This window comes from Acinonyx jubatus, chromosome D1 (assembly GCF_027475565.1).
Source record: "Acinonyx jubatus isolate Ajub_Pintada_27869175 chromosome D1, VMU_Ajub_asm_v1.0, whole genome shotgun sequence".
NCBI classification, from domain to species: domain Eukaryota; kingdom Metazoa; phylum Chordata; class Mammalia; order Carnivora; family Felidae; genus Acinonyx; species Acinonyx jubatus.
Genome location: NC_069390.1, coordinates 79,929,330 through 79,941,432, shown reverse-complemented (window position 1 = coordinate 79,941,432; position 12,103 = coordinate 79,929,330). Strand labels below are relative to the sequence as shown.

Here is a 12,103-nt window from a genome sequence, read left to right as displayed (position 1 = left end):
CAACAACAACAACAAAAACAGAGACTAGAAAGGTTGTCTTAAAACCTTGGCTCATCCATTGAGCTAAACAACTAAGTGAACATGTAAAACATTCCCATAATTACACTTTCATGAAGACAGTGAGAACACAAGAAAAACTATATGTTTTCAGTACTCAGTGAATATTGACCATTTAAGTTAAAGTGTCAGCCTCTACTTTTTTCATTGGTTGAAGATCAGGTTACAGAACTTCCAACAAAAATCCATTCTCCTAAAAGGAGAACATTCCAAATACAAACCATGGATACAGTGAAATATTCATGCATCATGCTATTCTGTATCAACTGTCAGGAGGAAATGCTAGCCAAGATCCTTAAATTCTACAGAGTTTCAGGGGTGAGGAGAAAAGCCCTTATGTTAAAGGCAACAGATTTAAAAGTACAAATTGGGTGACTATGTAATAAGCAAGACAGTTCTGGAAGTGAAATAGAGCTTTTTGTTATTGTCCCAGTGCTACAGACATAAACTGGAACTATTTGGGCAAAATCAGGAGCAGCGTAGAAAAACTACCCTAAAAATGGGCTACAGTGAAAGGCCAAATTCTTCCAAGATACCTTCCCAAACTGTCAGATGTTATATACCAGAGTAGCCAGCTAGCCCAGTTTCTTTTTCTAGTCAATAATCTTAATTATTCTCTATTCAAAATGATGCATGTTTTGGGAAGGTCTGTCCTTACCTGGCTGGCCTGCATCGTACATCTAATTGTGCATGACAAGGAGAGTTCACAGTTTGTTTCTTAGTAGTACACTCTCTTACCAGAAGGTAAACCAGTAATATTGAGTGAAATCAATTTTATTTCTTTTTTCTTGGAAATAATCATTACTACTATGAATCAAGTAGCTGGAATGGAGAGAGGTACAATGGAGTAGTTCCATGTGGGAGGTTCTGTCCTGTACTGTAAATCTAATTATAACTTAGGTGTGGGCCAATTTTCACCACCCAGAAAGATTTGGAAATTTTCCCAAATTGCCTTAAGAGTAACAGTCTCTCCTTGCATTTCTTTGTGTGGTTTTGAGTGACAATGCTCTGGTTGAACACTTGTCTTTCAGTATCAGATTTTTATTTGTAGAGAGAAACTGGTATAACTTCACACTTTGGAGTATAAACCAACATAATGTATTTGAATGTTAATTATTGTTCATTGGGGTACAGAAGCAAGAATTTTTACCCCTATGGCTACACAGTTGACCTAATGATGTAGTAAGAAATTGTGAACAGTTTGCTTTGTGAGTTTCATCAAACTATAATACCCATGGCCTAAATAAACAAACCAGTGCTAGTGCTTCAATCTTACAAACTTCTAAATGGCTCTATGTTTTTCTTCAGGATGCTTTCCCCTGTTTAGCCTTTAAAGAAAGGCTTAAAGATATCCTTTGGAAAGCTTTCTCTGATTCATCCCAGTAGATGCAGTAGAATCTGCTCCCACAATCCTTTGCACATGCCTTTATCACTGCAGACAACATGCTCTGTTCTAATGTGGAGTTTGCATTTCATCTAATCTGGTGGACCACGAATTCCTTCAAAGTTCTACTGCTAGTATGTAGAGCAATAATAGGCTTTTAATAAACATTAATTGAATAAATGAATGAATGAAATATGTATGGTAGAGTAATAAGGTTGGACTACTGAATTCCTAAAGGAGTTATTAGAGATCAAGAAAGAAAAATCAGTTTAAATTCAGATATTAATGTTTCAAACTGTTCTTTAAGAGTTCCTTTGCAGGGCAGTAAGCTTTTTAGGTGAATGGATCTTGAGATACAGTGACAGTTGTAGTTGTTTGGTGGGTTCAGCCAAATAGGCAATTTGGATAGTTTTATATTGAAAGCATTTGAATTTTCTTATATCAATGTTCTAGATTATAGTGTTCCTCTTTGTGTGTATGTGTGTGTGGTTGTGTGTGTGTGTGTGTGTGTGTGTGTGTGTGTGTGTCTTCATATAGGAAATAAGAATACTATTACTTACCCATTATGTTTAATGTACATTATAAAAGCAAATATGAAAAGTAGATACAACTTATGATCCTCAGAAGTAAAGACGAAATTGTAGATATTTTTTGAAGTAGATTTTCCCAGTTCTTATACACAACCTGGTTGGTTCTTTGGCATTTTTGGATATATAAATGTTTGTATGTTGTAGAGGCTATTTATCATACAGATATATTAATATAGGCCAGGGGTCAGAAAAGTTTTTCTGTAAAGGACCAGATAGTAGATATTTTAGGCTTTGCAAATCAACTACTTAATTCTGTCTCAACTGCCTCATTCTGCCATAGCAGTGTAAAAGCTGACATAGACAATATGTAAACAAATGGGTGTGGTTGTGTTCCAGTAAAATTTTCTTTTCTTTCTTTTAAAAATTTTTTAATGTTGATTCATTTTTTTTTTTAGAGAGAGAGACAGAATGTGAGTCGGGGAGGGGCAGAGAGAGAGGGTGACACAGAATCTGAAGCAAGCTCCAGGCTCTAAGTCGTCAGCACAGAGGCTGATGCAGGGCTCAAACTCATGAACCATGAGATCATGACCTGGCCAAAGTCGGACGCTTAACCGACTGAGCCACCCAGGTGCCCCTGAAATTTTATTTTCAAAAAAGTGACATCTGGGCAGGATTTGGTGCATGGGCAATAGATTGAAATTCCTGATTCAGGCCAATGGCAAGAATAAATTAATAAAGGTTACAAGATTTTTAATTTATCAGAGAATGGCTTTGGTGCAAGGAAAACATCTCATTTTTAAGTATAGCCACTCTCTATTCTATGCAAAGAACCTGCTATTTCCCCATTCATTTTTAATTTAAAGCACTTCTGTGTATAGCATAATTTTACATGATATTTTACCATGCAAAATAGTATGATTATAAATTATTACTTGGTTTTTATGTACTACCTAACAAACAATATGTCGTTCAAATTAATTTTCATTTTCAATTTGACCCTTGGGAATGACTAGAGCATCATGCTTTGCTGAGAACACTTACTGTATACTTGTAATTGTCCACGGAAGGAGTTTTTTCCACGTGAATTTTCAGCTCTGCACTCATATAGGCCTGCATCATCCAGCTGCACGTTGGGTATTTCCAGCACTGCCTGAGATTTCCGCAGACGTGCCTTACTAGGAATATAACCATTAACCTTCATCCATGTGATTGTTGGAACTGGGCTACAATTAAGAGCAAAAATACTGTTAATACACTTTCCATTATTAGGAACATAGATTCTATTATCTGGTAATTTAAGCACTTAATCGGCTGAGTGCAATAAAGTGTAATCACAATTAAAGACCACGTGCTGGTTGATATACTTCACTTCCCATGTGTATTGTCTGGTAAATAGTTAAATTCAAGGAAGATAGTTTCCTTTTCTTTCATATTTCAGGAAGGCAATTCAGAGACAATATTTTATACATTTTAAAACATTATGCTTTATTTAAAAAAACATTTTTAAGATTGTTTGAATGGCAAAGGTAATTTATGAAATTACAAAAGTAATGTATGATTATTCCAATACGTTGAACAAATGACTCATGAACTAAATGAACTAAGAACTCTTTTTGCTCCAACCTCTGCAAGTATCTTCTTTTTCAATGACAAATGCAATTTGTTTGTTATCTCCTACCTTGTCTTAATGATGCATATATATATATATATATATATACACATATGATTTATTTTTGTTTTGTTTAAAAATGTAAGTCATATACTTGATATTTACTAAAAAAATTAAAATCAAGATAAACTCCTGACTAACTCTATTTGATGGCTATATATTATTCCATTATATAAACATATCAGAATTTAATCAACCAGCCCCTATATTTAGACATTAAGTGTAGTCCCAGTTTCTCTCCTTTCCTTTTTATTTTTTCCCACTAAGAAACAATATTGCTACAAACAACTTTGCACATATATCATATACTATAGCTTTTATTTTCTACAGCAGACATTCACAAAAGTGAAATTGATGGATCAAAGGGCACCCACATTTTTCATTTTAATAAGTACTACCAGATTATTTTTCAATAATATAGTAGCAGTTTCCATATCTATCAGTAATATATGAGGCTGTTACCCCATATCTTTGCAACCATTTTATGTGATCAATCTGTTTAATTTTTGTCAGTATTGAGAGGTAAAAAATGTTTTGTTGCTACTTTAATTAATATTTCTCTGAACTCAAAGAAGATTGAAACATTTTTATATTTTTATTGGCTATTTGCATCTACTTTTCTTTGAATTGTTTGCTTATGTTATTTTTCTATTTTTTCTTTCATTTTTCTATTTGCCTATTTGCATTTTTAAAATTTATTTCTTAGAGTTCTTTGTGTATTAGAGCCACTAAGACTTTGTTTCTCAGAAAAATTCTCCCTCAGGTATTAATAGTTTATGGTGGCTTCTACAATACACTTTTATATACAGTTTTAGAAGAAACAAACATATGTATAGTTTCCTTCACAACCTCTAAATTTGTTTGTTTAAAAAATTATATGTACACCTAAGTTTATGGCCATATTTTATGCATTGTTACTGCCAGTATTTTGTGTTTTGTTTTTTTGTTTTTGTTTTGAACAGATTGATCTTTAATCCACCTGGAATATATTCATGTTTTTGGTGTGAGATAGGGAATTATTGCAGTATCATTACAGTAAAACTCCTTTCCCCACAATATTTGGTATCTTAAGTTTGTCATATAATTGGTTCTCACATACTTGAATTTGTTTCAGGCTTCTCAGTTCTGTTCCACTGATTTATTTATTACTATCTATATTTAATGCACTTTATGGTTTGGACCCAGTCTACTTTCTCAGTTTGATTTCTCACTATTTCCTTCCATATCTCGTGACCCAGAAACATATCTCTGTGTGTTCCCAATTATATCTGTTAAAATCCTACTAATCCTCTGAGGCCCATCCTAAATTCCTCCTCTTCAGTAAAGTCTTTACCAAAGTCTGCAAGGATTTTTTTTTCTGTTAAATAACAAAGTGCTTTGTGTATCTCCTATAACTCACATCTCTTATAACCTTCTACCACAGATTGTAATTGCTAATTATTAGTTTTTTACACTAATTTTTCTTATAGTTGAGATAGCAATGTTCACTAATATAAACAATGCTATGTATTTTGAACACCTTTTTGATTTGTTCCTTAGGAATAAGCGTAGTATTGAAATTTCTGGATTATAGTTTGACAATTTTTCTTATTTATTTAGGTAGGTACATATATCCAACATCCAGGAGGAATGAACCTTGCATTTTAGAATAATCTTTACATTGGCATGGCATATCATTTTTTTAATATGTATGAGAATTAATTTGTGATTTTTTAAATGAGTATTTTTACATCTATATTCAAAGGTGAGAGTGTCTTCAGCTTATTAGGTTTATTCGTTTGTGTGTGCGCTTACTTTTTAGTGGTTGGTTTGTTTACAAGCTAGTTTTGACGATTTGGTATCATAGTGATGGAAGATAGCTTAGTGAACATGCCAGAATATCCCCCTCTCTCTGATAGCTTAAATAGTAGGGAAATTATATGTTCCTTAGGATACTGATAGCATTTTCAAAAAAAAGTTACCCGGGTCTGCCATCATTAGTGGAGTTAGTTTTTTTTTTACAATGATTGCAGTTTCTTCTAGGTTTTCTTTAATTGTGTTGGGTTCTACTTAGGTCAACTTTGGCAATTCAGGTTTCCCTAGAAAATCAAGTACTCCATCCATAATTTCAACATTTTAGCAATAAGCTGTATAAATAGTGATTTAAAATTATTTAAAAATTCCTCAGTAATGAGTGGTTGCACATTGTAGTAGTAGTTAAATGTGGGATCCATTGCTAGACTTCCTGGGGATAAAAAAGCTCTGGAACTAGAAGTTATTTAACATCTTATTCCTTCAGTTGCCTCAAATGTAAAATATGGTGGAAATAATACAATCTATTTCAGAGAGTAGTTGTGTACATTAATTATTTAAAGAGCTTAGGACAGAGCAAGCGAACAAAAAAAATATTTGCAATAATATGGCAAGGATGTTTGTATTTACTTCATAATTTTAGTAGTATATGCTGTCATCCCCTCCCCCCAACCTGTTTAGCTTTGCATGTTGGTTAAGAGCATGGAACTCAGGGAATACAATTTAGGTTAAAATACAGTTTGAACACAAAGATGCTATGGGATCTCAGGAAAGTTATCTAAGTTAATAAATCTAATTTCTCCATCTGTAAAATGGAGATATTTGCTCCTTAAATGGAAATATATATTTTTTTAATTTCTTAAGGTTTATTTATTTATGAGAGAGACAGAGACTGAATGTGAGTGGGTTGGGGCAGAGAGAGAGGGAGACACCGAATCCGAAGAAGGCTCCAGGCTCTGAGCTGTCAGCACACAGCCCAAAGCAGGGCTCGAACTCAGGAGCTGCAAGATCATGACCTAAGCCGATGTCAGAAGCTCAACCGACTGAACCACCCAGGCGCCCCAAGAATGGAAATATTTTGAGGGCAATGGCATTATCACTCTTGTTCGTCAATATGTTCACAGTGTCTCATAGAGTGCTAGGCACATAATTAGTATTTAATAAATTTATGAAATAATGATTCTCATATTATTTTGAGCTTTAAGTGAGCTATGTTTTTGTAAATTACTTAGCAAAATACATTTCAAATAGTGAGTACCCAATAAATATTAGATGTATTGATTTTTAAATGATTAGCTTTGTTAGAGTTTGTCTATTTTATCGGTCTTTAAAATAAGAATTTTGAGTTTTTACTTTTTTATTTTAATTCAGGAGTTTCCATTTATTTATTTATTTATTTATTTATTCCTCTTTCTTGATCAGTACATTTATATTGTACTTCTAGCTTTTTGAGCTGAATGATCAATATAGTTATTATTTATGGTTAATAATAAAATCATTTAAGGCTGTCTTTTCCTCTGATATCAGACATAGCCACAAGCCATATGTTTTGATACGTAGAGAGAGTGATTTGTACAGTTTCTGCTTTTTAGAATTTGTTGAGTCAATCTTTACAGCTAAACATAGGATGAATTATTGTGAAAGTCACATGTCTATAAAAAGGTATATTTTATTTATAATAAAAGTTTAAAAAAGCTTTTAGGTATTTTTTGTTAACACTAAATGTGTAAACAAATAAAATAAAGTGTGCACAAATAAATAAATAAAGTGTAAAACACTAAAAGTATTATTTTAGTGTTTTCCAAATGTTTAAAGAAAGTTAACTTATGTCAAAATAAATCTTCTGTGGAACTTTGTAATGATAAAATAAGAAACCATGTAATTAAAAAGAAGGAGCGAATAGAGTTAAAATGTCTTAAAGTTCTTTTACTTTGGGGAAGATGGTTAAGATATGAACTCCAGACTTTAGGAATGCATGGTAAAATTAATAGGGTAACTATTAAAAGCAGTATAATTTTCCAAACAAATGTAACATATAGCAAAAAGTAGGAAGCTCAACCCTTCCCAGAATCCATTCCTTTTTTCTCCTGGGTACATGTTTGCTTTTTTTTTCTATGCAAATAGGTATGACCATGATACTGATTTCTCACCATGAAATGTAGTGGAATTATTCCCCAACAAGTCTCTATTCAGTCTTTTCCTGTTGACTAAGTGGATCTTAATGCCCAGGGCAATTTTGGAAGTCAATGGTTGAAATAGCAGAGATTAGGTCTTTAAATGACTGTGTGGAGGAAAGTGTCAAACTACTATTTCACCAGTGCCAATCAAAAATTCTCTTTGGATACTATGTGAATGATATATAAATATTTATCCTTGCTAAGGCCCTAATATTTGAAGATTTATTTATTATACCTACTAGCATTATTTTACTAGCATAGAAATTGGCATATAAAAATGTATAACTGTCATAACAAGACATAAAATATTTGGAACAGTCAGGATGAAAGAGATACAGATCTGGTACTGGGGAATAAGAAAAAGAAGATCCTGTTTATGTAGTGGCAAAATATCTGGTAAAACTTATACCTTTGATAGTTTGGAAAGGTCATCCATATGCTTACATAGCCTAGTCAAGGAATTGGAAAATAGAATACTAAAAGTGTGTGTGGATTGTTACCAGCTTTATTTACCAAAATATTAGATAAAAGAGATTAGGTCAGGAAAATACAGGATAGATTGTCAGTAGAATTAATGAGAATAGAAAGACTGCAAAATGTGGGACCCTGGTCAATTAAGTAGATTAATTGCAAAAATGGCCTCTATTCTTAATCACTCTCTATATCCATATCTTTTGATTTCGGTTCAGGTCATGATCTCACAGTTCCTGGGATTGAGCCATGTGTGTGGCTCTGAGCTGACAGTGTGGAGCCTGCTTGGGAATCGTTCTCTTCCTTTCTCTCTCTGTTCCTCCTCCAGTTGAGCACATTTTCTCTCTCTCTCTCTCTCTCTCTCTCTCTCTCTCTCTCTTTCTCTCTCTTTCCCCCAAAATAAATACATAAACTTAAAAAATAATTGGAGTTTGGAAGACAAAAAAGATAGTCTGTTGACAAATACTTTGAATCTGGGCTGTCTTATGACTTGCTTTGGGTATTAAAATGTAGCTTTACAAAGATTTGTGTGCTTTTGCTCTTCCCCTTGGAAGCCTGCCTTTGCCATGAGAATCATTTAAATTAGCCTTCAGGAGAATGAAAGAGCACATGGAGTACAGCCACATTGTCTAGGCAAAGGACATTCCAGGCCAGCCAACTTCCGATGGACTCTTTAGCTGACATGTTTATAATCTAGTTCAGCTGGTATCAACCCAGTCTGAGACAAATCTGCAGAAATACACAACCATTTCTGCTTTTTTATAAATAATAAATGGTTATTGATTTAAGCTGCTATTTTGGGGGTTTTTTATGCAGCATTGCTATGGGAATACATAATTGATACAGTTAGAAAATCTCATTTTTTATAGATCCTAGAGAGTAGGAAATAAGAATAAAAAGACAAAGGGTAACAAGGGGCTATTAAAAATCAATCTCATGGCAAAATTAAGAGTTTTGATGTTCTCAACCAAACCTGATGATATCAAGGTAGCTGCCATTATATTGAGGAAAAAGAGGCTTGGGGACTTATTTCCAGCAAATAACTTTAAATGGAGTTACTAGTACATGGAATTGTGTGGAAGCAAACAGATCAGAAGCCAGTTAGATTTTGAGATAACTGCATTGCCAAAGAAACCAAGAGTCTGAGTTTAAAGCAACAACAAAAATTTGAGTATTTGAGTCTTAAAACAAATTTTAGGTTTCAAAATGTAGACCAACAGAGTTTAAGTTACAAAATTTGAGCCCACAAGGAGGGAATGCTCCTCAACATACATTTCAATTATGGCCATGGAGTAAAAAAAGGAAAATGTTAGAGAGTAGAGCCAAGATACTCTGAAGGGTAAACAAGGCAATTTCTTCCGAAGAGTGATATCAGTCTCTGATTAAGAACCCTGTCACACTCCCCCACCCTAACACACACACACATAAAGGAGATGGGCTTTAACATGAATGATTTTGCAGAAGAATTTTATATTTTTGACAGACAAGTGGCTAGTTTGATTCTCTCATTCTATTTTCTGAATGGAATATGTTTTCTGGGACACCGGGGTGGCTCAGTTGGTTAAGCGTCCAAATCTTGGTTTCAGCTCAGGACATGACCTCATGGCTTCGCTGGTTTGAGTCCTGCATCAGGCTCCATGCTGATGGTGTGGAGCCTGCTTGGGATTCTCTTTCTCCCTCTGTTTCTGCCCCTCCCAACTCACGCTGTCCCTGTCTCTCTCAATATAAATAAATAAGCTTAAAAAAGTAATGTATTTTCTCTAGATAACCAATTATTGTTCCACCATTATGTGAGGACACACAATTTATCTTTTAAGTATCAGAATCAGGATAATCCATATCTGGCCCTGATAGAGATCTAGAAGACTTGAGGGGATGCAGAGACCAGATGGGATTTGGTTTATTTTCCTTGGGGAAGGGGTGAGTATATTCAATGTGTGGGGAGAATTTAAATGTTCTTCAGAAGGATAGATTGGCTAAGTGTTAAAAAAACACATTTCCCTTTCTTCCTTAGTCTAGTCCCTTAGTCAGGGGAATGTGATTGAGTTCTGGCCAATAGAATAAGGAGAGATTAATGTACCAAACATCATTCAGGTACCAAATCCTCCACTTCAAATTTCACTTTTCCCTGATCATTGGTAACTCTTGATGAAAAATATATAGGAAAATGTTTTTCTATCCTTACAGGGAAGCAGTGATTTTTTCAATGTTTAAAACATTGCTATTCATAAAAAATATTGATACATTTGGCTGAATTAGTATTAACAATTTATTTTCATTAAAGGACACAACTAGGGAGAACTTATTTGCCACACAATTTCTAACAAAGACTAATAAATAGATTAAATAAAGAACTCTGACAAATCTGTAAGAAAAGTCAACTTGTAAAAATGAGCAAAAGACAAAAGAGGAAGCATATATAATAAAAATGCATTAAATCTTTTTAATAATTGGAAAAATACAAATTTTACCTCAATGAAATTCCATTTCATACCTAACAGATTAGCAAAATCTATAGGTCTATACATGTAATACATGTAACAGCACTCCAATGGGCCTAAAGGGTTAACTTGCTTCAAGATAACACACTCCTTACTTGCTGACCTAAACCCTGAATCCATGGCAGATAGATCACTGGCCTTGAGGAGTAAATGTCCAAAACTTTCCTGGGCAGCAGAGATCAGCAAGTTTGTTTGAAGCTGCCTCTGCTTTCTGATTAGCCCAGCCATTTTTTTTTTTTTTTTTTTAGCAAACTGTTTTTCTTTTTTCAGGTCATGCAAATGATTTTAATAACCTCCTTTTGTGTATCTGTAGAGTTACTTTCCATTACAGACAGAACAGAGTACTCCTCCACATCATGAAATAAGAACCAGCCCCGTGCCCTTGCACAACTCCAAGGCACTGAGATAAAATTTGTTATCTGACATCAAGTCTGTATGCAATCAAGAAATGTTGCAGACCACTGCACTCCCTTTACTGACTAGCTACCCTAAACCCCTTTGAAAACCTCAGGCATCCACCTTCTCCCCAGGTAGCCTGCCTCCTAAGTAAAGATCAAATTCCTTTCTGGTCAAAACTTGTCTCTTGAATATTGGCTTTTCCAGAAACAAGCAGCTGAATTTGGGATTTAGTAACACTCACGAACACACACACACACACACACACACACCACGATTTAAAATAGAATTCTTGCAAAGAGTATATTATAAGGTCTTGCTTTTTATCCAGTGTGACATTGTGTCCCTTTGGTGTATCTTAGTGAATTTACATTTCATATAATTATCTGCAAAAAGTGTAGATTTATGAGCTTGCTGTCTATCCCATCAGTTTTTTTGTTCCTTTTTTCCCCTTCTTTTCCTTGTTTTCTGTTAATTATTATTATTATTATTATTATTATTATTATTATTATAGTATTTCATTAAACTCCTCTACTGGTTTTTAGGTATAGCTGTTTTATGTATGCATCATTGTTGTAAGGCTTGCAATATTTGCCTGACAGCATTACACTAACATGTCTCGCTTCCCATCCTTTGTGCTATACTTATCCTGCACATTATTTCTATATACTTTATAAACCCTCTGATACATTGTTATTATTTTTACTTTAGAGAAAAAGTGGAAATTAGAATATTGAGAAACTAAAAAGTAAATATATTTTATATTTGCACATATTTATATCTATATCTATGTTATCTATCTATATCTATATCTATATCTATATCTATATCTATATCATCTATATATATCATCTGTCTGTATATCTAACATTTCTTGCTCTTAATTCCTTTGTGGGGATCCTATAATTAGATTATGATGTATTTTTCTTTGTGTTTAAATTTCTTGTGTTTCATTGAACTTTGGGAGTACGTGAAGTTATGTTTTTCAATAATGTGATAACTTTTGGTTACAATCTTTTTTTTTTTTGCTTGTCTACCCCTGTCTTCTGAAATTTTTATATACATTAGATGATTTAATTATTATTTCACAGATCTTTAGCATAATTCAGTTTTTTGCTCTCTATATA

The 12,103-nt window shown here is 33.6% G+C and overlaps 1 protein-coding gene across 3 annotated transcripts in view; it reads right to left on the bottom strand.

The window, feature by feature from the left end:
- The window catches only part of CNTN5 (contactin 5), a 1,351,205-nt gene that overhangs the window by 299,724 nt on the left and 1,039,378 nt on the right, over positions 1-12,103 (bottom strand). For all 3 annotated transcript variants that reach the window (XM_053203841.1, XM_053203840.1, XM_053203839.1), the window contains exon 11: positions 3,013-3,194. In XM_053203841.1, coding sequence (XP_053059816.1) covers positions 3,013-3,194 — 182 coding nt within the window. The remainder of the gene's footprint in view (positions 1-3,012; positions 3,195-12,103) is intronic.